This window comes from Panulirus ornatus, chromosome 67 (genome assembly GCF_036320965.1).
Source record: "Panulirus ornatus isolate Po-2019 chromosome 67, ASM3632096v1, whole genome shotgun sequence".
Taxonomy (NCBI): Eukaryota; Metazoa; Arthropoda; class Malacostraca; order Decapoda; family Palinuridae; genus Panulirus; species Panulirus ornatus.
Genome location: NC_092290.1, coordinates 5,696,025 through 5,723,418, shown reverse-complemented (window position 1 = coordinate 5,723,418; position 27,394 = coordinate 5,696,025). Strand labels below are relative to the sequence as shown.

Genomic DNA, 27,394 nt, shown 5'->3' with positions numbered 1-27,394 from the left:
ATTTAGCCGTGTCATGCATACCATGAGTTATTTAGCCGTGCTGTTCTAACCTAGCAGCGCATATTCCTCTGTTAGGAGACAAAAGATATCCGGTCAGTTGGAAAGAAAGACTAACCATTGTGTAAGGTACCAGCTGTTTTTAGAAGGCTTCTTACGACCGCGTGACATAAAAGTCTTGTTGATCAGAGCCGTGGTGTCGTTAAACGCTCGTTTGTTAGTGATCGTTACCCTACAGCCTGACTCTTGTGTAACTATTTTCTTCTCACCCAAGTGTTCAAACGTTTTCCTTCCAAGACAAACTGGTTTTTAGTCAGTGAGGTGCCATGCCCACGGCTTTAAGGTAAGACAATATTGCTCCTTGCTGTGCCTTTGTTTGATGTGGGTTACCCACATGTGCAGTAGACTTCGGTAAATGACAAGCGCGCACACACACACACACACACACACACAGTGGTTTAAAACTCCCTGCGAGTACCGTACAAATAGGTAATTACACACACACACTTACACATACATGTCAAATATGTAGAATTATTAATATTTTCGTGCAAGTAAGAATCTTCAATCTCTCTCTCTCTCTCTCTCTCTCTCTCTCTCTCTCTCTCTCTCTCTCTCTCTCTCTCTCTCTCGTAAGTGCTGCTGGGTAGGTAAGTAGGTCGGGAGGGAGCAGGTAACCTTTCCTATGTGGCTGGCGGTGGAATCGCAAAATGCCCCGCCTCGTGGCAGAGTCTTGCACTCCAGGTATTTTCTCTCCCCCTCCCTCCACTCCACTCCACTCCCCAGTCCACCCTGGCCCCCCCCCTACAGACGGCGGGCGGTGGGTGTTACTATAGAGTCGACCGTAGGTGGAAGTCATCGATTTCTCCGGCCCCGCCCGCCTCCCGGACAACGTTTCTCGTGGGGGGGGGGGGGGGGGGGGTTCCCCCTACCAGTCCCCCCCCCCCCTTTCCATGCCCTGAGCCTTCCCTCCTCCTCCTCCTCCAGTGAGTGAGTCCGCCCCCCAGCCACCTCTGCTGACACCTGAGTGCTAGGGGTGTGCATGTGTCAGCGCCCCTGGCACAAGTGTGGCTCAGTTGTACATCTGGACTGTGTATTGTTTCTTTCCTAATTGTATTTTCACAGTATTGAACAAAATACGTTCATGTTCCGCCTTTTCTTTTTTCAAACGTTATAATATCTGTCTTATAATGAATGTTTCTGGCACGCAAATTCTTTTGGTAATACGAATTCTACATCTTTGATAATCACCATTTGGGGAAACTGAATTTCCCCACCTCCCCTTCTGCCTCCCACTCTATACGATCTATACCTATGATGTCTTGCCCCGTTCCTAGTACATATTACATACTGCACTTTATATACATATATATCATCCGTTCCTTTCTCATACTGAAACAGTATAATCACATCGCGTCTCGTTCCTCGTTCCTCTAAGGTTGGATTTTTTTTCTTAAGTCCCTCCTGAATATTAATTCTTCACGGTTCTCTGTAATTCTTTTGTCATTTTTTTTTTTCAAGTATGGTTTTCGGTTTCAAACAACTGCATCCTGTGTTCCGGAAAGGGTTTTATGAAGGTTGGTATTAAATTTTCATCACACACACACACACACACACACACACACACACACACATATATATATATATATATATATATATATATATATATATATATATATATATATATATATATATATATATATATATATATATATAAATGTACATACGTACATATATATACAGAAATATAGAATGGTAGACCACATATACATAAGGTTAAGGACGGGACAACATAAATATCTCACACACACACCAGCGTCAGCTGCGTGTCCATAAAGATCACCTTATAAATTGCAGTTGATGTTTCCACCTCAAGTCTTCCCCTCACACCAAGGACTGTTCTAGAAGAAAAAAAATAATTAGATCTACCCGGTATACTGGGTTCTCTCCCCTTCCCTCCCTCCCTATTTCCTCCCCGCAGGACTTCTTCGTCACCTGCAGGACAACACCTGTGGTGCTGGGGGCGTCACATCCGCTTCAAGGAGGTCATGGGTCTCTCCTCACGGTATGTAAATAGGAGGAGGAGGAGAAGTCTCCCCCCTCAAAGGGCCCACAGCCATAAGAGTTGCATCAGCTCCTTCACAAGTGTAGACGACAGAGATAACGAACGAGGATGTGTTGTTATCGCGATAACATATCAGTCGTTTTCACCCGAGTGGTCAAGCATTACGGACAGTTCGTTCACTGGGAACCTTATTATTATTATTATTGTTATTATTATTATTATTATTATTATATTATTATTATTATTATTATTATTATTAGTATCATTATTATTATTATCATTGATATTATTAATATTATTATTGATTATTTATTTATTTATTTATTTATTTTGCTTTGTCGCTGTCTCCCGCCTTAGCGAGGTAGCTAATATTATTAATATTTTTCTTTTTTTTTTTTTAGTTTTCCAAAAGAAGGAAGAGAGAAGGGGGCCAGGTGAGGACATTCCCTCAGAGGCCCAGTCCTCTGTTCTTAACGCTACCTTGCTAATGCGGGAAATGGCGAATAGTTTGAAAGAAAGAATTCCTGTTATTATTATTATTATTATTATTATTATTATTATTATTATTATTAATATTATCATTATTATTGATATTATTAATATTATTATTATTATTATTGATATTATTATTAATAACGATCCTCAAGAAGGAGAACGAGAAAGAATTCTAACGAGTCTCTTCTCCCAGTCGGCCAGCCGGATGGAACAGTTAAGGGACCCAGTGCAGCAGACGAGGGCATTTTTTTTTTTTTTTTTATCCCGTGTTTCTTACAACCAACAGACATGGGAGGTTCCTAGGGTGGGGAGGGAGGGTAAGGACCAGGGTGCTCAGACCCTGCTGATCATCCTCACCCTCTTGTCATGGGGTTTAGGTCAGCCACACATCACGTGGGAAAGCGCATGCGCTCTTCTTCTTCTTCGTCGTCGTCGTCGTCGTCTTTTAAAGGCCTCTGTGTAAAGTGCACCGGCAGCTGAGCTAGTGTCAGGAAGGAGTGACGTCCCCAAATAATTTTGATGTCCCCCATATACCTCGAGTCACAAGAGGGAGAAAACTAAACATAGATTAGCAAGTCCTTCCTTCTCCTTCACGCGTGCCTGACTATTATCTATCACTCATAGTGGACGCAAGGTGTCTCTCATCGACTTGGGGGGGAGGGGGGGGAGATCTTGAGTCTCAAATCACCCAAGGGAACGCAGAGGCGGCAAGAAGCCACCGGACACGTTATCTCACTAAACTAACTTCTAGTTCTTATATTATGTACTGGAGTGACACAGTCGGGTCTCGTATGACGGCAGCAACACGTGTCACAGTGCATGGCGAACACCGAGACACAGTGTCATGCGACGCACTAGTCACGAAGACTGGATGCCGAAAGCGTCATTTGAAGCCCTGGTGAGTGTGTCTCCTGAAGCCCCAGTGAGTGTGTCTCCTGAAATCCTGGTGAGTGTGTCTCCTGAAGCCCCAGTGAGTGTGTCTCCTGAAATCCTGGTGAGTGTGTCTCCTGAAGCCCTGGTGAGTGTGTCTCCTGAAATCCTGGTGAGTGTGTCTCCTGAAGCCCTGGTGAGTGTGTCTCCTGAAATCCTGGTGAGTGTGTCTCCTGAAATCCTGGTGAGTATGTCTCCTGAAGCCCTGGTGAGTGTGTCTCCTGAAATCCTGGTGAGTATGTCTCCTGAAGCCCTGGTGAGTGTGTCTCCTGAAGCCCTGGTGAGTATGTCTCCTGAAGCCTTGGTGAGCGTGTCTCCTGAAGCCCTGGTGAGTGTCTCTCCTGAAGTCCTAACGAGGATATCTCCTGAAGCCTTGGTGAGCGTGTCTCCTGAAGCCCTCACGTTTGTGGAAGTCAAGTGCCATGGGCCACAGGAGGAGGAGCGTGGGGGAGAGTGTTGTGTGGTGTTTGGGTACATCCAACCAGAGAATGCCTCTCTAGTGCGTGTAATTACCTAATTGTAATTGCGTAATTGTGCAGTACTGGCGAGTGGGGTAGGAGGTGGGAGGGAGGGAGTTCAACACTCGTAGGGGTTCCCCAAGAAACACCTGGTTAACTCCTCCGGCCTTTACAATCTTCCCTATACCTCTCTACCAGCAGCTGCTGGAGGTTACGTCCGCTCGCAAACCATCCAGACGTACTTGTTCAGGTGGTTTTGCCGTCGTGCGACCTGCGTGCCTGCTTGCTTGCCTGACCTGGCCCAACACCACCTGTGCCCTCGCCTCACGAGCGTCCCTGCCCTACCTGGTCGCTCAGAGGCCATAACGAAGTGGACCACAAGTGTACTGTTACCAGCAGTGAAGGGCGACGCCTTCCGTCTAACACTCCCTCTTCCCCCTACTTCTCCTCCCTCCCTCCCTCCCCCATAGTGTCTGTGGTAACGAGAGGGTTCACGAAGGAAGGGGGAAACCCCCCCTGGGGAGAGGAATCTTATTAGTGGAGACGTCGACCATCTTGTATGGTCTCCCCTCGGCCACCAGGCACTGGTCTGTATGGTCTTCCTTCGGGGGTTCCCAGCCAGTAGTCGCTGGTCTACATAATGGTCTTTTGCTGGACCGGAAGCCAATCAGAGTTGTCAGCGAGGGCCGGGCCCGCAGAGGTTAGCGTAGTAGAAGAAATAAGGAAATGAATACATAATAGAATTATCGATTTATGAATACGTAAATGAATAATTGATGATAGGTATGATGATACGGGAAACAGTCGGGGATACAGTTTGCTAATGAAATGTTATGCCTTCGTTTTGTTCTTCGTATTCTTCAGAGAACCGTCTACGTCATGAAACGGTCTTTAAAGGCTGTGATCAGACCGCCCTTACTCTTCTCTCCTCCATGGTGGGCAAATTTTGGACCTCGGACCATTCCCAGAAACTCACCTCTCATTTATGTTACTGTGTGTATGTGTGTGCGTGTGTTTCCCTCCTCACAGTGTTCCTCATTTGCGGTGTCGGTCTGACCTCCTATTCGTGATCACCCCAGTTCTGTTGATGGGGACCACAATCATGTCCTTACTTTATCCTCTCTCTATAACCCCCTCTCTCTTCATTCATCCCTTACTCAGTTTACACCATAGCCAGTGTATGCGAAGCATTCGGCCATAAAAACAAACAAAGTCTCCTCGGGGTTTGGTTGTGACAACTTGCACAGCGCAGGACGATGTAGGACATGGAAAAAGAAGAAAGAGGGAGATCAGTCTTACGCCCGGCAGTACTGCGCTGTGGGCTCGGGCAGGAATGCGTGAGCTGAAAATATGTAACGTTGGGTAAAATGTGGCCACGATGGCGGACTAGACCGGGAGAGAGAGGGGGGGGGATGGGGTTAGAGAGAGGGGGGGAGGGAATGAGGTTAGAGAGAGAGGGAATGGGGTGAGAGAAAGAGGGGGGGGAATTGGGTTAGAGAGAGAGGGGGGGGGGAATGTGGATAGAGAGAGAGAGCCAGTGGAAAAGCAGCGATTACCCAACGCGTTTGATACGATAAACAAGTGTGATTGGTGATGATCACAACAGCGTGTGTGCAGTTGCCGTACGTAATTGTGCCGTCACCAAACGCGAAAGTGCTAAATGGTGATTTGAAAACCCCGATCTCTTAAGTCGTAGCTTGCTGATTCACAACATCTAATTTTTACAGTTTTGTTATGTATATAACTTAGAATGCAGAGCGATGAAATGTATCATTATCTCTCTGGGGAAAATATTTCGTCCCAGACGACGAAAAAAAAAAGCAGAAAAAAATCCCATTGAACAAAATTCACGTGAGAGAAAAAAAAAGGGGGGGGGGGGGTCACAATTACTCACCCACTCTGACACGACGTATCATTATACCAGACCCACACCAACCCAGACCTGATGCTCTGCCTGCACCAGACGAACATTTCTCGTGCAGCTTTGTCTCAGCAGCCTCGCACGGACCCCAGTTTAATACTAACCTATTTTCCCGTCCAGTTTTCGGGACAAATATAAGAAATACATTCAGATTCCGCGCTAAGTATGTCTGTAAACAGTAACACACACACACACACTCACACACACACACACACACACATTTTTTTAGTTTTCCAAAAGATGGAACAGAGAAGGGGGCCAAGTGCGGATATTCCCTCTAAGGCTTGGTCCTCTGTTCTTAATACTACCTCCCTAACGCGGAAAATGGCGAATATGTGTGAAAAAAGAATATATATATATATATATATATATATATATATATATATATATATATATATATACCTGCTCTTCAGAAGGCGGTCGTAGCCGTTGCTTTCAACCAGAGAAGGAAAACCAGTTTTAAGGATCTGCATCATGTGATTTTCCCATCACACTCCCTTACTCTGTTCTTCAATTCCTCTTGAGTTCTTATCAAATGTGATCAGTTCGCCCCAGACACATGTTGGCCGCACCTGAGTCGTGTGTTCTTTTAACGTAGTCAGTTTTCAAAACGAAGGTATAATGGTGTAAATTTTATGAATGCGAGAGCCACTGCATTTATGCAACGTACTGAGACATGTTGCTGTCCAGGACATCTGCTGCGCCAAGTGGGTAGGCAGCTGGTCACGCACAAGATATTACCTGTATCCCATGATACAAAATGAGTATTTCACCCAGATCCATTTACGCGCGTATGCGACATTTCTTCAACAAAGAGAGAAAAGAGATTAATTGGCGCCCCCGCTTCATCCTTTCTGTTAGGTTGATAATAAACATTCGTTAGAAAAAAAAAAAGGTTCGGGGCTTCATGTACATTTTATGGACATTGGATGTATATAACGGACCTCCGTGGTGTAGTAGATAGCGTCCGTGACCGTAACACATTCATGGACCGCTCACGGACGAGCTCTTCGCTTCGAATCCTGGTTACGGTAGTTGGTCCACAGTCAATCCAGCAGTCCATCCATCCACTCCTAGGGGTTGGTGGATATGATGGGTATTTGGCTCAGGCTAGAGTGTGTGTGTGTGTTTGAGAGAGAGAGAGAGGGGGGGGGGGATTTGTATTCAGATATGAATTCAAGAGAACTGCTATTCTAGCTCGCTTACTAATATTCTTCGAACTCGGCCTGGCAGCTTGTCATCGGGGTCTTCACGGTATGTGGCTGGTCACCCACACCTGGACCGACCGACCTTCCCAACCACACATCAAGTGACACTCCTCCCAGGCGACACACACACCCTTGCATACTACCTCATATATGGCACTGATATATTCTTTTTTTTTTCGGTATCTTCGCTATACCAGTGGCCCTTTGCTTTCTCTTCTGTCCCTTGACTGTAACGAGCTTTGTAAAAACTAACTTGATATTTATTTATGAATACGTTTGTGCCGTGTGCGTTTTTTTTTCACTCGTGCATGCGACTGTGTGTGAATTCCAGTACATATGTACGTAAGGTTGGTATCACCCACGTCCGTTAGGCCATCCACGGAGGTCACACTTGGAATACTGCCAGCAGTTCGTAGCAGGGGTGGTGACGTCATACGGGATTTCCGGTCAACTGTTGCACTATAGGGACATGTTAATTCCTCACGGGCGTCCGGCCCAGTCTGGTATATCCGTAAGACGGATGTGTGTATTTCCAGACAAAGCGGAGACCGAGTGAGATCTTTTGACTTTATCTCCTGACTCAGACTTTTTTGATGTAAGAAGATTTGAAAGATATTTGCTAACAGTCAGTACATCTGTTCCGCTAACGTTTAAACGTTTCATTCCTTGTTGTTGTCTGGTGTGTGCAGTGGCAATCTTTACCGGTACTGGGAACAGATATTTGAATAAGAATAGGATTCTTTTTTAAATGATCCAAGTTCGTAATGGACAAGAATGTTTATCTGTCGACTCGGTGGGCTGTCCGTCCGTGAGAATGTGGTTGGTGTGTCTAATGTGTACGAAGCCTGTGTGCTAGGTACTGTTTTGTAGGACGGGTGTGGGAAGAAGCCTGGTTGTTTGAAGCTGGGAACAGTGTAATAGTGTTTGAGACAGAGTGTTTGAAGCTGTGTCCAGCATGTGTAGACTTTACTTGCGTGAGGGCTTTGCCCATGGTGAATGTTTAAGGCTGTCTTTAAAGCTCTATCTAGCGTGAGTGTGTGAAGCCTGAGTGTTTAGTGCGTGACGTCACTACAGTATCACATGACGAAGGCAGAGTATCGTAAGCGATAGTAAGATGTAGATAATCTATCAACAGGTCCGAAGTTGCAAGGGACAGTGTGGGAAGTCTGTGTTTTGAAGGAATGTGGTGCTGTGGGGGCGATGGATAGTGGCGTGTTAGTATGGAGGTGATGGGCGGTGGTGTAGGGCATCTGAGTTGAGCATCAGTCCCCGCTTGAGCGACGCACCTGGTGGCACCTGAGTGACACAACAGGGGCCGCCCTGTGACACATGAGAGACTCCGCCAGAACCTAAACAAAACAAAAAAAAAACACCATCTGGCACTTGTATGACACGCACGCTGGCACCCGAGTAACACTAGCGAGCGACACACGAGCCTACACCGCCGGCACTGGTTGACACTCGAGGAACACCGGCATATGCCACACTAGCATGAAAGCTTGCAAGGCAAAATCAGGGTCTAAGATGTTCTAAGTGGAAGAGTTGGTTGGCGTGTAGTCACACTGAACAGTGACAAGGGGACCGGGATGACGACGACATGAGGAGCACACCACGATCACAGGGGGGCATGATGTTAAGGGTTCGACACAAAGACCTCAGTATCAGGGGTACATCATATGGGTCACAGCATAACTGCTCTATGTCAGGGGAACATCGCAGGGGGCACAACATATGGGTCTCGATATTAGGGGAACAATCACAAGGGGCACTATGCAAGGGCCTCGATATTAGAGGTACGTGTCAAGAGGCACGAAACAAGGGGCACGACCTAAGGGCCTCGACACAGAAGGGACAACGTAAGGGCCTCGATAAACGGGCAAAACACAAGGGCATTGACACAAAACGGTATGATCTTGGGGTTAGCACAAGGGGCACAGCGCAAGGGCCTCGACACAGGGGACGCAACGTAAGGGCCTCTACAACGGGGTGTAACATGAGGAACTCGACTCTGGGAGACGCAACACGAGAACCACGGCGCAGGAGGAGGCACAAGTGGATGCAGCAGAAGCAAGATAACACTATCCCTGGCCACAATCAGTAGAAGGCCAGTAATCTAATCTATTACAGCATCGCCGTGGACGACTTTCGCAATGTGACCGGCAAAGTTCAGCTGGAGTAGATTTTATCAAAGTTTCAAGAAATGTTATAGTTTGTCTACTGGTGCTCCTCAATCCCAGGCTGACCTCCGTTTAGATTTGTAATTTCATTTTCGAAGCTGTGAGAAAACCGTCTTGAAAAAGAATAGCATAAGTGGTTGTGATTATGATAATAATGCTCTTTGTTCCTCACTGAGACCAGGTGAGGCGTTACTAGGTAGCCTGGTCTTCGGGTGAGCACAGGGAAGGCGTTACTAGGTAACCTGGTAGCCTATACCTCATGTGAGGTGTCATCGGAAAGCTGGGTGCTCGGATGGGAAAGGTTCATGACGTGGAGGATGTGAGGCTGGTCAGGTCGCCCCCAGTTGTTCGCCGTTACCAGCCGGACACTGGGTAAGCTGGCCTCCAACACTTGTACACCTGTGGCGCCGTCACACACAACAACAGACTGCTGCTCCATATTTACCATGGGGACTGGCCATGATCATAAGCTGTTATCTCTACGACTCATCTATGGAGCAGTGATAAACCTTATGATGGCTGTAGGTCGATGAGGTGGAGAGACGGTTCTTCAGCCATTTTAACAGGTTCCATTTATTTCCTGACTTCCTTTCCCCAATTACCACGCACCAGTGGTGAAGATAATGAACCACAGCAACAACACAAAGTAGTTCTTTTACACGTCCAGGCTTTGTGTTCGCATCTTAACCTGTTTTGATATGTATGTTTCCGTCTCACAGTCTTGCTCCTGTCTCTCTCGGGCCCCTTGCTCCTGCCTCTCACTAGCGCCCCCTGGTTCTGCGCACCGTAGGTTCAGACACATGGTTAAGGCACCTTAGGTACCATAAGTTCAGACACCATGGTTAAGGAACCGTAGGTACTATGAGTTCAGACGCCATGGTTAACAACTGTACAGGCACTGGTAGAATGAGTTTGTATAGAAGGCGTGTAGCACCCATGGGCGTTGGTACTTTCGATTTGTGCATCGCAGTGTACGTACCGTGGGTATAGGTGTGACAGATGCAGGTACCATGGGTGTAGATATGATCAGTGTAGGTACCATGGGTAGCGGGGCATGGTAGTGACAGCAGCAGCATGGCCAGTATTTACCCCAGCTGGCAGCCGCTGACAGCCAGACAGACACGCGGGCCGGTCACTCAAGTTCATATGCAAAAGATTTACGAACTCTCGTCGGCAATCCTGGACCTGTCGTTAAACAGGTACGGAATCAGCGAAACACATGAGTTCTTACCAACGTGGATAGATAATCATTCATGTTTCCCCTCCCATGCAGACGGCGTCCGTAACATACGAATTGAGATGAGAATGTTTGTGTGTTCGTGTGTCAGTGTTCGGGGGGGATGTATGTACGTACGTTCGTACGTGTGCATGAAGGGGGTGGGGGTTAGGTTGGGGGTAGAGCCCTGGGTGGAGAGGAAGACTGAGTCAGTGGCGCGGGTGGTGGTCAGAGTGAGTTGTATTACTGCTGTGTCAAGCTGGAGGTTACCGCTCTGTTCCTGTTCTCTTGATAGTGTTCGCCAACACACTCCTCAACCCTGGCCATTCTGAGGAGACTTCAGCTCGCCGTGACAATAAGATGTACGTAGAATTAGCTTTTGATTTTGGTGCTGTGTTTTGTGCTGTTGCCTCGTGGTTTGTGGCATAGAAAGTTCGCTGCCGTAGAAAGTGACAGCGCCGTGTGAGGTCTGAAGCTTACAAGAGAGTGGAAGTGACAATTAAAGGATCCTAAATAGTATTCTTCCCTTCACACTACGTAATATTGCAAATACATATTTTGAAATTGGTTCTTTATGAGGTTTTCATATTGGTACATTGAGGCCTTCTGGGCATAAAATTCTGAAGATGACCCTCAACTGTTATTCCCATGTGAGTAGTCGAATTTCAGACATTGCAGGTAACTTGTTAGAATCCTCAGTATGGTGATTCTAAAAGTAAATGATATTTAATATCAAACATCTGTTTAGTCAAAACCTAAAAGGTGTTGCCGCGTATCTCGGAAGACGTTTGTAAGTGCTGTGTTTATACGACACTCCGTTCGGTGTTTCCGTTTCATTTATAGTTATTCAAGAAAGTTTTCTCAGTGAACGTTCATGTTGTGTTATATCTTGTCATTAATCTTATGAAGGGCTGCTCAAATAACATAGGAAGAAATCAGCTGATACAAAGTTGTTTCTCTTCGTTCAGGATGCTGACTCCCAAACACTTCGACATGATCTTAAATTTTTGAATGTGTATTTTCTTCACATATGCCATCAAGATTAACTCTCTTTGGCATATTCTTCCATGCTTGTCCGACTATTAAAAAAATAGTAGTCAATGGAAGATAGCTTATATAAAATATTCAACAGTTTGAAGAAGGATTGCATTTCGTTTAGTGCTTCAGAATAGTGAAGTATTTCGAGAGTAGAACGAAGGTAAGTGAAAATTATGTTGTGGTGTGGCTGTGCTTGGCTCGGTACGTGCTGCCCTCTCGCCAGCTGGGTTAGTGTTCATCCGGGCTCTTGTGAATATGGTGATATCCGCTGCCGAGATCTCGGATTTATCAACCTAATCTGCTGCTATACTTTATTCTAGACGATAAATACAATTATGAGATAAAAGTGAAATTATTCAATATTGTTTGTGTGCGGAGACTCAGGTGCTGGTGAAGCAGGTAAGGAGATAACTTGCAAAATGTTCACCTGTGTCGGACTGAGCTAGACCTCTTGTTATTGTTGATTCCAAGATGGCTGGTCTCCCTGACTGGCGAGAATATCCCTGTTATGATTCTTTGCGTTCCTCTCTTGCAGGATGGAGTTAAGGGTTGGCAACAAGTATCGTCTAGGACGGAAGATAGGAAGTGGATCCTTCGGTGACATTTACCTGGGTAAGTACCATTTAATGTAGGCGCCATGTAGACGATATGAAATCGAAATGGGTGTGAACTGGTGAGACCTGGCTGCCCCAGCGCCTCTGTTGACAAAGGAAGACACCAACAAAGCGCTTGGATGTTTTCGCACTGAGGGACTTATTATCACGTATGTGAGACAGATGTTGAAAGAAAGGGCCGTTATCATGAAGAGAAATTCCATTTCATTGTTCTTATTGGTCAAAATTTCCCCTTATAAAGCTTGGAATTCGTGCACTTGCCACTTCTAGTTCCTCGTACAAGATCCTTTTGTGTTGTCTTACATCAGCCAGAAGTAGCTCTTCGTAGGACTTCTACAGTCAGTCATATAGTAGAAGGTAGAAACATGTATATGAAGTCTTGCTAAGGCTAAAGAAGGCTTCTATTTACAGATAAGATCCCAGTGGTTAGGTCAGTAGGCTCTGCTCGTGTAGCAGACGAACATAATTTTGACAGAATGGCACTATATATGCACAGATGATATTCACAATGTAATTTATTATTCTAAATCAAAAGATGCTAATATCTTTGCAAAGTCTCAGTTATTGATTACACAAGATCATTTTTAATCTTTTTTTGCTTGTGGAGAGTAAAGGTTATGCTACATCTTATTGAGGAAGTATGTAATCCCATAGGTTTTGATAGATTTTTAAGTAAGGTTGAAAAGAAGTAATGCCTTAAATCTAAATCTATAAATAAACATGGCAATGTATAGCTTGAGTTGACTTCTATTGGGTTGTGTAATTAGAAAATTCCGTTTGGCTTAAAGTGACTGAGTTTTGCTGAAGACATTATTAAGTGTGGCTTTAAATGACATATAAATGATGTGAAAAGTATTTTAATGAACCAGCTAAGTATTTGTAGCTATATTCTTGGAAAAGAAATATTGAATCAACTAGTAAAAAGTTTCTTAATCTCCTTAGTTGACTGAGCCCTCCAGGCAGTCGTTTTATCAATAAGTGAGACAGGATGGACGTCCGAGATGAAGAAATTCTTTTGTTTTTACCATTTCAAGAAGATGCCTGTTTATCTGTCAGCTAGAACCATTAGACATAGTATAAATAGAAAATTAGACAAAAAAGGGGCTCTTTTGTCAAGTATACAATGCTTATTTTACAGTTTCAAGTATAATTTTTTCTAGGAGAAAAATATTTAGGATGCTGACTCTTTGAGTTCCACTTAAACAGTAATAGTATGATTGCTTATACCAGTTTTTACATGAATCCTTGTAAAATACCTGTTATATGGGCAGGGAGTTCTACACTCGTAGGTTCCCATCTCATGATCTTTGTTTCTGTAACAGTTTTTTAAACTTCTGTATGTCTTCCACATTGACTATTGGTTTACTCCATTCCTCCACTATGCTTATAGCTTACTGCAAAATTATATCTATGTCCTTTCTAACAAATTTCTTCTTTGATTTCTTGTTATGTCTCGTGGTTTTTGTAGTCGCAACACTCCTCGAAGACCTTTTCACTCCACTTCACTCTAGTTTAAAAATGTGATGGATGTTATCAGGTCACCCTTCACTCTTATATTTTCCATGGTGGATGAATTTCAGGCCTTTAGTTTTCCCATTGAACATCCCAGCCCTTTATTCATTTACTATCTTTCTTGCTGTCCATAGACCCCCAGTAGTTCTTTTCGCTTCCTGTAGTGTGATTTCCAAACTTGACAAGCGTATTTGGTTTTAGCCAAACATAGGATATGAACAGGTTGCTAAATATTTTCATATACATAAATGGAATTGCTTTTCAACTTACTATTAAGACACTTTGTCTCCATAACTATTGTGTTCTTCAAAAAAAAATGGGTCATTGGGTTAGGAATGATATCAACTCCCAATTCCCTCTTACACATACATTCCTGCTTGATAATATGCTTATCGAGTCCTTATTATGTTCCATCTTCATTATTTTACATTTACTTTTGTTGAATCTTGTCAGTCATATATCAGACCATCTTTTGAAGTAGTGTTCCCATTGAATGAAAGATTTGAGGCAGATTTATTAGATGTTATTTTGGCATATTAGTAGTTGTGAATTAACTGAATAGGAAAAATGTGTCCTTTTGGTGTCATTCCTTTATTGAATTATTCATTTTCTACTCAAGGGAGGTAGAATGCATAGGTCAGCAGCAAGCAGTCAAGCAATATATGCATCAACAAAATGTCATGACTCATGCTGATAACAATGGAGCTGGAAGAAATGAAGAAATAAGCCCTCTCCATAAATCTTGTTTTATTATTGTTACAATTCATGACATTGTGCCAGTTCAATGGACATTTTCAGTGTTAAAGCAGAATTATTCATATTTATAAGGATTTTTTAATTGAACATGAAAGAATGTATTTAAATTAGAAAATATAAGTTCAGTAATAAAGTAGGTAAACATTGGTCTGAAAACAGAGTAGCAGATTAAGAAAACATGTTGCCAAGTTAGGTCTTAAAGGCTTGCACATTGGGAAGTATTTAACATAATCTAGTCTTAGATTATGTATGACTAATGATTGTAAAGTGTAAAAAGGAACTTCCTCATTTGGGCCAGTAGGTCTTATGCAGTTTCCTTTATAATTCTTTTTGTTGTCATTGACTCTTGTTACCAGTTCCATGAGGGTAATTAGGTACATACTGCCTGCAGAATTATTCTGCACATCTGTAATCCATGTCCAGTGTATTGATATGAAACAGTGTCTTTATAGAAGTGTTTCCTACTTTTTCACTATCACATTGAGTCGATTCACCAAATGAAACTCCATTCACATAGCTCTCTACGTAAAATGCTTCCAGTACTGCAACGTGCATGTGGCCTTCTGTGAACCTTTTTGCTGTGGCAGACCTGATATCCACGGTATGATGTGTGAAGGATATTCTCAAATAAATATCTCCATAAGTTTGTTCATATAGTTGTAATGAACTTAATTTTTCTAAACAGAATGATACTGAATTCAACTTGGGGAAGCTTTGATCATATTGGCTATGTGCCCTTCACCCTTTACCATTTTCAAAAGTTACTTCATTATTAGTATGAGGCATATTAAGTGACATGTTTGGTATTTATAGAACTGCTTTTGTCACAGCTAGATGTGATTATATATGTTTTTCTTCTGATATCATTTTCTAAGTACTGTTGCTTCAAAAATTATAACAACTTGATGGTACAGATTTTTTATAGGCTTGGCTGATATCATAGAGACATTAATATTTTTGGGGGGGGGGATTATGCTGGAGCATCTGGTAACGTTTTTTTGGGTGCCGCTATAAGCATTTATGGCTCTGTATTTTACCTCCTGCCAGAAGGAGCTGATTCAAGAATTTTAACTATATACACTCTAGTAGATGCACTGGACAAAAAAAAAATATATATATATATATATATATATATATATATATATATATATATATATATATATATATGAGCTACTAATTGCAACAAAAGGATTGACAATGAAAGTGGTGAGAACGAAAGGTTTCTTAATTCCAGTAAGTCTTAAAAGATATACAGAAACAATGCATATGGTTCACATATGGTGTTGCATATATACAGAAACAATGCATACGGTACATATATGGTGCTGCAGATGGAAGGTGTGGGAAAAAAGTTTAAGAGTAATTACAGAAAGATATTGTGGTGGTACAGTATTCTGCTGATTCATGATAGTATTGATAGTAGTTTAAATGAAGCTGCACTTGCAGTTTTTACTAGCTTGAATTGGTGGTTTGGTTGTGATAAGAAGTGCAACTTAGGAATAAGGGACCTTTGGTTGAAAGAAGAGGTTGCAATGTCAAGGGGCCTAGGGTTGAAAGAAGAGGTTGCGATGGCAAGGATGATGCAGTATCTTTTAGAACTGTTGTATGAAGTGTAGGGGGTGGTTGGAAAGTAAGGAGCACAGTCTTATATATATATATATATATATATATATATATATATAAAAAGAAAATATCTATATATATATATATATATATATATTTTTTCATACTATTCGCCATTTCCCGCGTTAGCAAGGTAGCGATATATATATATATATATATATAATGCGTATTTACTATTTCCCACATTAGTGAGGTAGCGTTAAGAACAGAGGACTGAGCCTTTCAGGGAATATCCTCACTTGGCCTTCTTCCCTGGGGATAGGTGAGAAAGAATACTTCCCACGTATTCCTTGCATGTCATAGAAGGTGACTAAAAGGGGAGGGAGTGGGGGGCTGCAAATTCTCCCCTCCCATTTTTATTTTTCCAAAAGAAGGAACTGAGAAAGGGGCTAAGTGAGGATATTCCTTCTAAGGCTCAGTCCTATATATCTTAACGCTACCTTGCTAATGTGGGAAATGGCGAATATGTATGAACTTGTTTCATTGTTCAGCTTGAGTTTGAAGCTAGTCATATCACAAATCTGTCCGGCTCTTGGTATACTAGTATATGGCCTGAACTTCCTCAGACTCCAGTCACTAGCATTATGAAACCCCTAAGAAGATTGATCCAGCTTGGGGGACTGTTTACCCATACACTGCAAGTGGGGCATGTACACCACAGTAATGTTTTATGAGTATACTGCAGTCACAGTGGCTGGGGAGAATGTGTTGTTAATAAGGTGCCTCAGCCTTAGAATAAGTGTATGTACTGGGAACCCATGCATTTTGTTTCAAGACACTGCAGCCTAATGGTATGTAGTAGTTTTGGAAGCTTTGTTTATCTTACAAGACAATACATATAGCTGATGAAAACCATTGTCTGTAGTGATCAGATCTCTATGTGACAAAAGTGCCACACTTGCCTGAAAATACTTCTGGAGTGCTTCATATTCTTGGCAGCTGTACAGCTTGTTAGGGGTACATAGCACATGTAAAAAAGAATGTCCCACCAAGTTGAGTTGTATATCATGTTGTTTAGAAAACTGTGTTCTTGTTAACCATAACAAGCTTGAGCTATATTTTTTAAACATTTAAGAATATCTTGCACACACTGTCCCTGGACTTTACAAGTGCACCAGCGAAAAGGTTGAATTTTATGATTCTTAGCTTGAGATTATTATTAGATATAAATCACACATTCCTCCATGAACATGTATCAGTGAATGATGAGTAATTATGATGATAACAGCCTATACCATGATAACTAGAAAACTTGACACTTGAATAAGCAGAATCTTTCCATCCTCAGTATTGAACTGATGGTTGCCTTGAACCCAGGGTCATCAGATTGCCAGAGCAAGTTTGATGAATCACTGAAATCATTTGGGGTTGCAGAAATTGTGGTTTTGAATTTCCCAAATATACATACAATTCGATTAGTATTTACGCTGCTGTTGTTGAAGCTGTCAGGGTTATGACTGTAGTTGGTTGTAAGAGTGACTGTTAGGCGAAAGTAGTTTCATTTTATAGCTTCTAAAATTTACAGAACTCTTTTAGCAAGTAGCAGTAAGTAGAAGTATACAATTTACTGTCATTCAGAAATAGAGTATTAATGTGTTGATTTAGACAGAGATTTTCACTTAAAATTGAGTCATTTATTAGTAATGGTCGTTTTGTCCACACAGGAACATGTATTACAGTTTTCTTGAACAGTTTTAGAAGATTATTATGGCCGCTTCAAGTGGAAATGTAGGCATTTGCTGTTTATTTTTTTATCTTTGGACATGTATGATATTTCCTCCATAAATGATATGCTGCTGTATCGTTACAGTTTCACACACTAGATATTCATTTTATAAAGTGCTTTACTATGTAGAGTTTAACCTGATCATAATTTGATACAGCGATATATGTAGTAATGTGATTCGTTTTACAATGAAATTGCAATATAACTAATGTACTCTTTACCCAAAAATACACATGATGTGCCTGATTTTTGCTTTTGTTTACCATGTAGATTGATGCTTAAAAAACATGAAAGATAATTATCTGTATAACCGATTTGAAAGCAGTACTTTGTTCCCCAGGTAACTGTGCTCTCTCCCTTACCGTTAATCATACATTCATATGACACTGACAGCAACACAATACAGTATGTATTATAACTTGCACATGAAACATAATAAGCATGACTTCTTTGATTCCTGACACTGGAAACATATACAGTAGATAGGTATGGTATTAGTTAAGTCTTCCATTCAGCTAACTAACATAACTTGAATGGGAAAAGCTTCGGATCCTCTGTTATGAAGTTCAAACGAGCAATTCACCTTCGATTTGTAGAGGCATCAGACTGTAATGATTTCACAGGTTTCAAGTTACGATACTTTTTCACCCATGATGCATTGCATAAGCTGTGTATAGCTTTATTAGTATCTGGAAAGTTTCCAAAATCGTGTGTATTACCGGGGTATCGATTTGTTATATGACAGCTGCAAAGATGTATTTTTGAAAAACTCTTAACAAGAATGAAAGGATGGGCAGTACTACAATGATATTTATATTAGCACTTCTTGCTTAAGATATAGAAGGAGCATATGGTGCTACGCTTTGACTTCATATAAATAATGTTTTGTTTGTTTAGTTTCGTCTAGTTCGTGATTAAATCGTAGATAAAAGTCATTGGAGAGACCATGAAAGTTTGGAGGTTTGTTTGTGTGCATAAGTAGATGATGATGTTGCTTGTACAAGTAGGCAAATTATGGCCACTCCTCTGGCTTTTCCGTGCATGTTCAGGAGAGCAAACTGACTTTTAAGTTCGGTCGGGGCTAGCCTCCTTGTTTTCACAGGTGAAGGCTGGGCATTTCTGGTAAATAAGTCCCATTTAGTTTTGATAATGTATATTATTGGATGTTAGGTGTTTATGAAAGCTTGGAATAAATAAAAGCTTTCCATCGGTTTGATAATTAATGGTTTGAATGTGACTGTTTGGTCATCTCGTTGGGCCAAAGCTGGGAATCTAGGAAGATGAATTGGGGGAACATGATAGTCCTCATGATTTAGATGATTAACGTTGGAAGGTTGTCCTTGTGCTACCGAGGCCAGTGACAGTAAAGGATTACTGTACGAGAACAGGAAAGGGAAGGTGCAGATGTTCTTGCCCCTGCTTTTTTATTTATTTAAGGAAGAGCTGCCAGTAGACTGAACTCCGATGGTACCGAATGGGAAGTATTTCATATTGTTTGTTGATGAGTTTGAAGTGATTTTAGTTTTGCTGATGAATTCAAAGATCAACCCAGTAACGTGATGTGATCTTTGTTAAGTTCACCAGAGGACTTAGACTTGTTTGTCTGGTGTGGGGAACGTTCCACACCATGATGAAGAAGGCATGGAATGATCGTACTCCCACTGCTGTTGTTTGGAGCATCATGATAATCAAGGTGAAACTGGATACTACTGAGGTTTGTATGCAGTTGGTCCGTCGAGTTTGTTTATGGACAGAGGATTAATGGTGAACTATCCTCTTTCTAGTCAATAAGGATATAATGGGGGGACTGTTCCTTCAGGAGTACATTTCTTTTGAAACGGATTGTCTCTGGTAAAGTGATTTGTGTATCTGCTTTCTATCACTTGTAGAGTGTACTCTAAGGATGGCATTCATCTAGTGGTCATAAAGTGTCTGTGTCAGTGTGTCCATTCATTATTATCATTTTCCAATTGTACCCCCGGATAAATCACATGGTCTGGGATGTTTCCTAGGTTTAACATTCCATCACTCCAAGCTTGGGTGTCGTGTGATACGTACATCATTTGAATGATCTTTTCTTTGCATAGCTTTGAGGTTTAACATACCATATCCTTCAGTAGGAAGCTAGGGCACTAAGCGTAGATGGATAGCTTTGCCGTATAGTGAGCCTCTCTCCCCGGCAAAGGAAGAGGTGTGATTAAAGTGTTCTCGTTCATCATTGGCTTTATGACCAAGGTTATGATGATCATTGAATACATAAGAGAGGGCTTATTACGCGACCATGAGACTCATGATCTTGCATAAGATGACAGAGATTGTGGTGTGTGAGATATTTGCATTATTTCAAAGTATTTCCCTGAAAATTGTTACTGAAGTGGCTTGATATTTCTCCAGAGATCAGACACACGAAGCTTTTTCTGTGGAGACTAATGATATGCACAGCCAAACGCCTCTTATGTCATAGTCAGATACGATGGACAGAATGAAAGTTTTCATTTAAGAGTTAAGCTTTGCACCTCACCAGTAACCTCTCTCTGTACAGTGTGTTTGGTGAAACAAGATCTTTCTCGGTATTTATGAATTCTGGATTAGAGAACATATCATCCCGGCGGTGTAGAGTGGATCATCAGTAAGCTGGGTGTGTGTAGCCTTGCTAGGGCACACACACACACAGTTTTTGCTTCCCGACCCATTTCTGGCGTGCCCCTAACCAGGTAGTGTACCGAGAGAGCCAGCCGATGTTCTGTGTAGCCTTGTGGCCCCAGAAATGTTTCTGTAACAAGTGCACCTGAGCGGTTAGGATTATGGATACTGTACGTTCCTTTAGTAAGGAATTACTTGACATCACCTGACCGTACACGGACATCTGTCTGCTTGATTGCTGACGTTGAAGGAGCCAGACTCTAGCGGGTGGTGCTCCTGTAGAAGTGTCTTTGGTTTAGGAGCGTAAGTTAGGTAGTAACCTTGAGCCAGGCATTATTGTCTCGCATAAGGATCAAGTCTACCCCTCCAGGGTCAGGGAAGTAATATATAAGTGAGTAGGTAACAATTGTTGGGTAATCAGGTCTGCGTGTCTCTGTCTCCACCGGAGTAAGGAGAATGATACAATCAAAAGCTATTTTAAAAGACGATGCCACAGTCTACAGACGAACAGAAATGACGGGATTTAACGAGGAGAAACTTAAGCAAGTTGGGAGGGAGGATTGATGATAATAACTTTGATGACACCGTATGGTTTCAACAGGTGAGGCAACAGAAATTGAAACAAGCGTGAAAGACGTAGGTGTCATCGTTAATGAGAATCTTAGAATTCAGTGAAAATATTGAGAGAAGATAGCAGTATCTGGTTATGCAATGAGTAGTATGATAATGACAAGTTTCTCTACAGGAAACATGTTGGAAGATATCTAAGGCTTACGTAAACAGAGTTGAATACTGGTGTGCCACGTGGCCAACAGCTAAAGCAAATGGAAATAAACCAGTTGGAAGTCCAAAGCACTTCACGGGCAGAGTCGAGTGGATGGAAAACGCTAAGGCAGCAGCATGAGAGGCTGACTGACAGAACCTGATCTACGCTTGGCAAGAAGTTAAAGAAGGAGGGGGAAAAAACGTTAACTGTAAAGTCTCTGAAGAAGGAGGAAATAAAGATACCAAGTCTGCAACAAGACCATGGGAATTATAAAAGAGGATGACAGAGGAGAAAAAGGTATTCATGGTTGTCGTGCAGGAGAAACAGGAAATCTGCAGGGAACAGCCACGACACATGTAAAGGAAAAGTTGATGATATGGTTGAAATCAGTCAGTCCCGGATGAGCCCAGATGTGATCACTGTTTTATGAGGTTAGTGGCAGAGGACACAGTATTATCCGTCAAACAGTCAATATATGTACTGATGGGCAGATTTCTCTCTCTCTCTCTCTCTCTCTCTCTCTCTCTCTCTCTCTCTCTCTCTCTCTCTCACACACACACACACACACACAATATCATGTGAGGTACTCTTGTTTTGTGGTCACGCCAACTCCCAGCTGTTTCGTGGAGCCGTTGAACCTGCTCCCCCACCCCGACCCATCTGATTGATGGCCTTTTAACCTTGTGCCCCAGCTGACGGTTACTCTGGTATCCCTCTGTCCCCCCAGCTGGTAACTGGCCTTACTATCACCACCTGACGCAGCTGCTGGCTCCCTGAAGCCCTCAGGTGGGTGCTGGCAGCGGTCGTTGGGGGGGGGGGGCATCCTTGACATACCATGCCATGCCTATGCCGTGCCCCGGGCCAACCTGCTGGGTCTGGACGGTAGGCTAGGGAGTCCGGTTGCACTGATGTGGTCAGTGTAAGGCCCACCCCACCTCGCCGCAGGAGCAGCAGTAGTTTGATGGGATCATCCAGGGAATAACGATACGTGTTCAACCCTCCCACTCCCCCACGCTCGCTACATTCCCACAGTGGCTCTCCCCCTCCCCTCACCCACACTGACTGTCTCCCCTCCTAAATTTCTCCCCTCCCCCTCCATCTCACATTCACGACGTCATCTCTCGTTGGCTCATGTGTTATTTCACTCCACCCTCCTGTTGTGCCTCGTCTGCTGTGTATCCCGGCTCTCTACTTCACCTGCCCGAGCCAGTACACACTCAACCCCCTCCCGTACTTCTCCCTCCTCACTATGTAGATCCCTTGCCTCTTCCTCATAACTCCCCAACAGTCTCACACACACTCACAACCCCGCCCATGCTCAGAGAACGAGGCTGGCAGTACACCACCACCACCGCCACAGGGAAGCCCCACCCAGGCTGGTCCCGTGTGGTGGACCGTGGTTGCGGGTGGGCAGGGGGTTGAGTGAATGGCACGACCATCGTCCGTACCGTGCATGTGGCCTCTGGTGTGTGTGTGTGTGGGGATGTGTTGGACGTAGGACCGCAGGCCGAGGGGCTGAGAGGGAGACGAGAGGCCACGGGGTGGAGGTGAGGAGGGCAAGGGTTGGGGTTAAGGGGAGGGTAAAAAGCAGGATTAAGGGGCAGACAGGTGGTGGGTAGGAGGGGCAAGGGTTGAGGTAAAGGATCGGACAAGGGAGGGGTGGGTGGGTAGGTAGGAGGAGGATAAAGAGCAGGAGGTGGGGTCAGGAGACGGGAGGTGGCGTGGCCGGGTCCCGGAAGAGATAGAGAGAGCCACCCAGTTATGCACGTCCTAGTGCCTGCCACGTGTGAGCGACGAGTCGTAACTCGAGACGATGGAAGTCATTATCATGGTGGTGGTGTGTGTGCTCTCTTAAGTTGATATAAGTGGTGGTGTGTGCTCTTAAGTAAGTTGATACACTTATCTCTGTCCTCCAGTAGGGGAAAATGTTGGAGGTCGTTCTTAAACGTGTCAATGCTAGACTGTGTATGCAGAAAGGAGAGCAGTGTTGTGGTCATGTATATATATTTTTTTTCGTATGCTTTATTAAGGAATGTCACGTAGGCTGGTTAGTCTTGCTGCATTACCCAGACTCCTGAGGTCATCAACTGCACGTGGTCAGCCGTCAGGACAAAGCTCCTCCTTGCACGTGCCGGTGAAGACAGACCTCACCCCGCCCCACGCCAGCCGTGGGGACGTCTTCCTCAACCACCGGTCACCCAGCCTGCACGGTGGACCACCGCAGGCGGGGCCCTCCCCACAGCCTGGGGTGCTGTGGGAGAGCCAACACCGCCAGGTACTACCAGGCTTCCACAGCACAACCCACATAGTGTTGCAGGTTCAGGTGAAGACACGGGTGTGTGACGAGAGAAGGAATCGAGGTTGTTCTTGGGTGAACCTGTTGCGAGCACAGGAGGACACCCATGGGGTAGAAGTTTGGAGATAAGTCGCCAGGGGGAACTGAGGGTCGAGATAGCGGCTTCTTGAAGCATTGGGAAACGCTGGCTCGTGTTGCTTATCTAAAGCTGAAATCTTGGATTACCTACATATTGGTAGTTATTTTTTATATATATATTGATAATGAGGTGTGACGTCTATATGTGTGTAGGGAAATAAACTTATTAGTCTACATTATGGTGGACGCCAGGAGACTGGTACACCCGGATACTTAGTGGGTTTCTGTAGAGGACACGTCATGGTGACCCCAGGCTTGACCTGCAGCACGTGGGAACACTTGACACCACCACCCCTCCCCCACCAGGAGCACCGTCAGCCCCCACGCTGGCCGCAGGACCACAGGACTTATGGACACCCATGTCACCAGGCTGGCTACCTGCGTGTCCGTCCACTGGTGTTTTTTGCCGGCATCCCATATGTTTTTCCGGTTACAGTGCTCTTATGTAGCCGGGACTGTCTGGGGGGGTTACGTGTTCCGGGGGGCGTCAACCCTCCAGGAGTACGACGGCGTTTCCCCCGTGGCGATGGTGGACATTCCCTTCGACCCGACTCGTAAGGGTCGGGGCCGAAGTCCAAGTTGTGACAACCTTGAGCGCTGCCGTGCTGAAGGTTGTGGTGTCGCCGGTCGTACTCGAGTGGTTAACTGTTGGAAGGAGGCGACTCGGGCGAGTCCCGGATGGAGGAAGTGGTTGGCAGGAGCAGGGAAGTGTGGAAGGGGGTAAGGTCACTAGCGAACTGGCAAGGTCAGGGGAGCTGTGGTCAACTCACAAGGAAGGGTTGTCGGTGTCGTAGATGGCCATACGTGACGAGGTCAGCTAGCCATGGTCGTCTGTGGTAGTGGTGGTGGTTGTCGTAGCGGGCCAGGAAGTCTTGAGTAACAGTAATTGCCATATGGTTTATGAACAGTAGAAGTTTTTTTCGGGGGAGAGAATTGTTCCCTTGGGAATTCCCGTGGGAGGTGTGTATGTGTGGGACGGTGCCTGACCCATGGTGAGTGGGACAAATTCCCAGTGTGTGTGTGTATGATACAGTGGTAGGTGATCGGTGTGTGAGTCACACGTAGCGATTGAGGCGTGGGTGTGGGTAGTAGGCCGCTGGCTGACTCATCCCATCTATGTACCGGTGGCCCACACTCACCGTGCAGCATACGCCACCACGCCCAGCACAGTCCTCCCTACCAGCAGTATTTATAACATCCTTCCTGTAGATGGTGGAAGGACCAGTTGGATGATGACTGTGGTAGATCCAGGACATGCCGTGCGCCTGGAGGAGGACAGGAGAACGAGTGCTACTGCCCTAGACATTTCCAGAGATGAGGCTTGAACCCCTATACTCCTGGACTTGCAAGTTTGGACCCAGTAGAGATCCATCCCAGGCTGCAGTATTTAGGCCCCAGACCTCCTGCACCATTAAATAGGAATCATTCCATTGATTGTGTTTGTTTTATCTCATAGAAATAAGGAAGTACTGTTGTGTGTAAGGGATGAAAGCTGGTGTCATAACCACGTCATACATTTGTCGTATCTTTATATAGACTTTGAAAATAAGAAATCTTAATTTCACGTACTTAACGTAAGTTCCGACCACGATTAAAACTAGGAGTGGGTGGGGTGTCTGCATCCGGTGGCCACTCTGCGGCCAAGTTCCAGTGGCGTGGTTCGTGTCTGCCAGGCGGTGTGTTATTGCAGGTCTTCATGTACTTCAAGGTGGACAACCTGGATGGTCCGATACATCTTGGAGGAAGCTGCACACCTGTTTTTCCACGTCCACGGGTCTTCATAACGGGCCTCGTTGTCAGTGCGGGCAGCAGGTTGGACAAAAGGGGACCCTGACATTTATGGTTTTTCTTTGTTTACTACAGTGTCTTTGGTCGTCGAAGGACATCATCTTGTCCAGTCACTCCAGCGAAGAATACTTTTGTTATTGTAGGTACTCTGTGTATACATGCACTATGTACTTGTCACGTCTCCTGCAGATGAAGTTTTACAGGCTTTAGTCTGACCCAAGAATATGGATTATATTCATCTTAACCTATTTCGTATTATGCATGTCGTGCGAGATTTTGGAAATGTGAATTTGCTCATTTCATTTTTTTTTTTTTTTTTTTTTTTTTTTGGTACCTCAGTGCTTTTTTCCATGTGTGCAAGGTAGCTATCATGTGTTATGTACTGCAACCAGTTCCCATCATGCACAACCAAGCCCCAGAGACTACATCCTGCATGGTCATCCTCGACTGCCTCGTATGTCCTGGTTCACCTTAATAACCGCGTCGCCCCCCATATACAACCCCGGTCCAATTCATTCCTTCCCATGCGTGCTCTTCCCTCTCTCACTTTAACTAAATAGTTGGGAAAAGGTAAGAGGTTTGGACAGGGGAAGGTACAGACGAGATCCAGAATATTTAGATACTCCAAGTGTGTTGTGTGGGTTTCACTTGTGTCGATGCTTTGCTGTTGACGTATATTCGATACCTGATTTGGTGTCTGATTGTAGTTTTTCGTACTGTATTATCATTCACCTCCTGAAATTGATGTATGCTTTCAGCATTAATCATGGGCCCTCGATGTGTTTTTTAGTGACGTTTGTCAATTTAGGAAGGACGTTGGCCGAGGTAAAGCTGAAGAAGTGTTTGCGTCGTATATCGGTGGCTCGTGACTGGGGCCTTCGTCCTTTTGAGGCTTAGGTTCTCAGACCCTGGTACCACAATATACATCCTCCCACCTCCATTTCCAGTGTATGCCTTCCGCCGTGCTCAGTTTTAGCCGTTCGACAATATTGGCTACGATATCACGTGCATTGTTAAGTGTCATGGAGGGAATATATTGTACGAGCTTGGAAGAAGTCTGGTTTGCAGTGAATTTATTTCTGCCGCATATCAGTATTTTCATGTAGCGTGATGTGTGTGTGTGTGTGTAGTAGAGTAGGGGAGTAACTTAGCATCTGTTTGCCAGCACTTCTTTCCCACCTCCTCCCCTCTTGATGGTGTTATCTCTTACGTCACAACAACACACTGATTCCCCTGGTCATTGTAAGCAACATGGCCGGTCTGTTGTCAGAGATTTACACATGTGGACCTTTTCACTCTTTTTAATGCAAGTAGTAATTAGAAACGTGGTAGTTTACTTGGGAATTATACCTTCAGTTTTCTAACCAATCGTGTGGGAAGTATTCTGGCGGGGAATTGATATTAGTTAATTGAATAAAGGGCGTTGATTATAGTAAATAAGTCATTCGTTATAGGAAGTTGAAAAATAGGGTTTTCAGGGGAATAGATACTGGCTGTTATTTACAAAGGGGCTCAGCAGTTGTTTTTTTTCCCCTTCTGCAAGTGAAGTAAACAAAAGGTATTCTTTGGAGGGAATCATGGTTAGGTAATATTCGAAGACCAGAGGTATTCAGTGGGAGGAAGATCATGGTTAGGTAATATTCGAAGACCAGAGGTATTCAGTGGGAGGAAGATCATGGTTAGGTAATATTCGAAGACCAGAGGTATTCAGTGGGAGGAAGATCATGGTTAGGTAATATTCGAAGACCAGAGGTATTCACTGGGAGGAAGATCATGGTTAGGTAATATTCGAAGACCAGAGGTATTCACTGGGAGGAAGATCATAGTTAGGTAATATTCGAAGACCAGAGGTATTCTGTGGGAGGAAATCATAGGTAATATTCTAAGACAAATAGGTATTCATTGGGAGGAATCATGGTGAGGTAATATTCGAAGACCAGAGGTATTCACTGGGAGGAAGATCATGGTTAGGTAATATTCGAAGACCAGAGGTATTCACTGGGAGGAAGATCATGGTGAGGTAATGT

The 27,394-nt window shown here is 44.0% G+C and overlaps 1 protein-coding gene across 6 annotated transcripts in view; it reads left to right on the top strand.

The window, feature by feature from the left end:
* dco (discs overgrown) overlaps nt 1–27,394 on the top strand; it is a 143,811-nt gene that overhangs the window by 19,939 nt on the left and 96,478 nt on the right. For 2 of the 6 annotated variants that reach the window (XM_071658995.1, XM_071658999.1), the window contains exon 2: nt 12,041–12,117. In XM_071658995.1, the coding sequence (XP_071515096.1) occupies nt 12,041–12,117 (77 nt within the window). Of the gene's footprint in view, nt 1–10,670; nt 10,830–11,724; nt 11,905–12,040; nt 12,118–27,394 lie in introns of those variants that run through there. The other 4 variants (XM_071658996.1, XM_071659001.1, XM_071658998.1 and 1 more) reach the window with 4 other exon arrangements.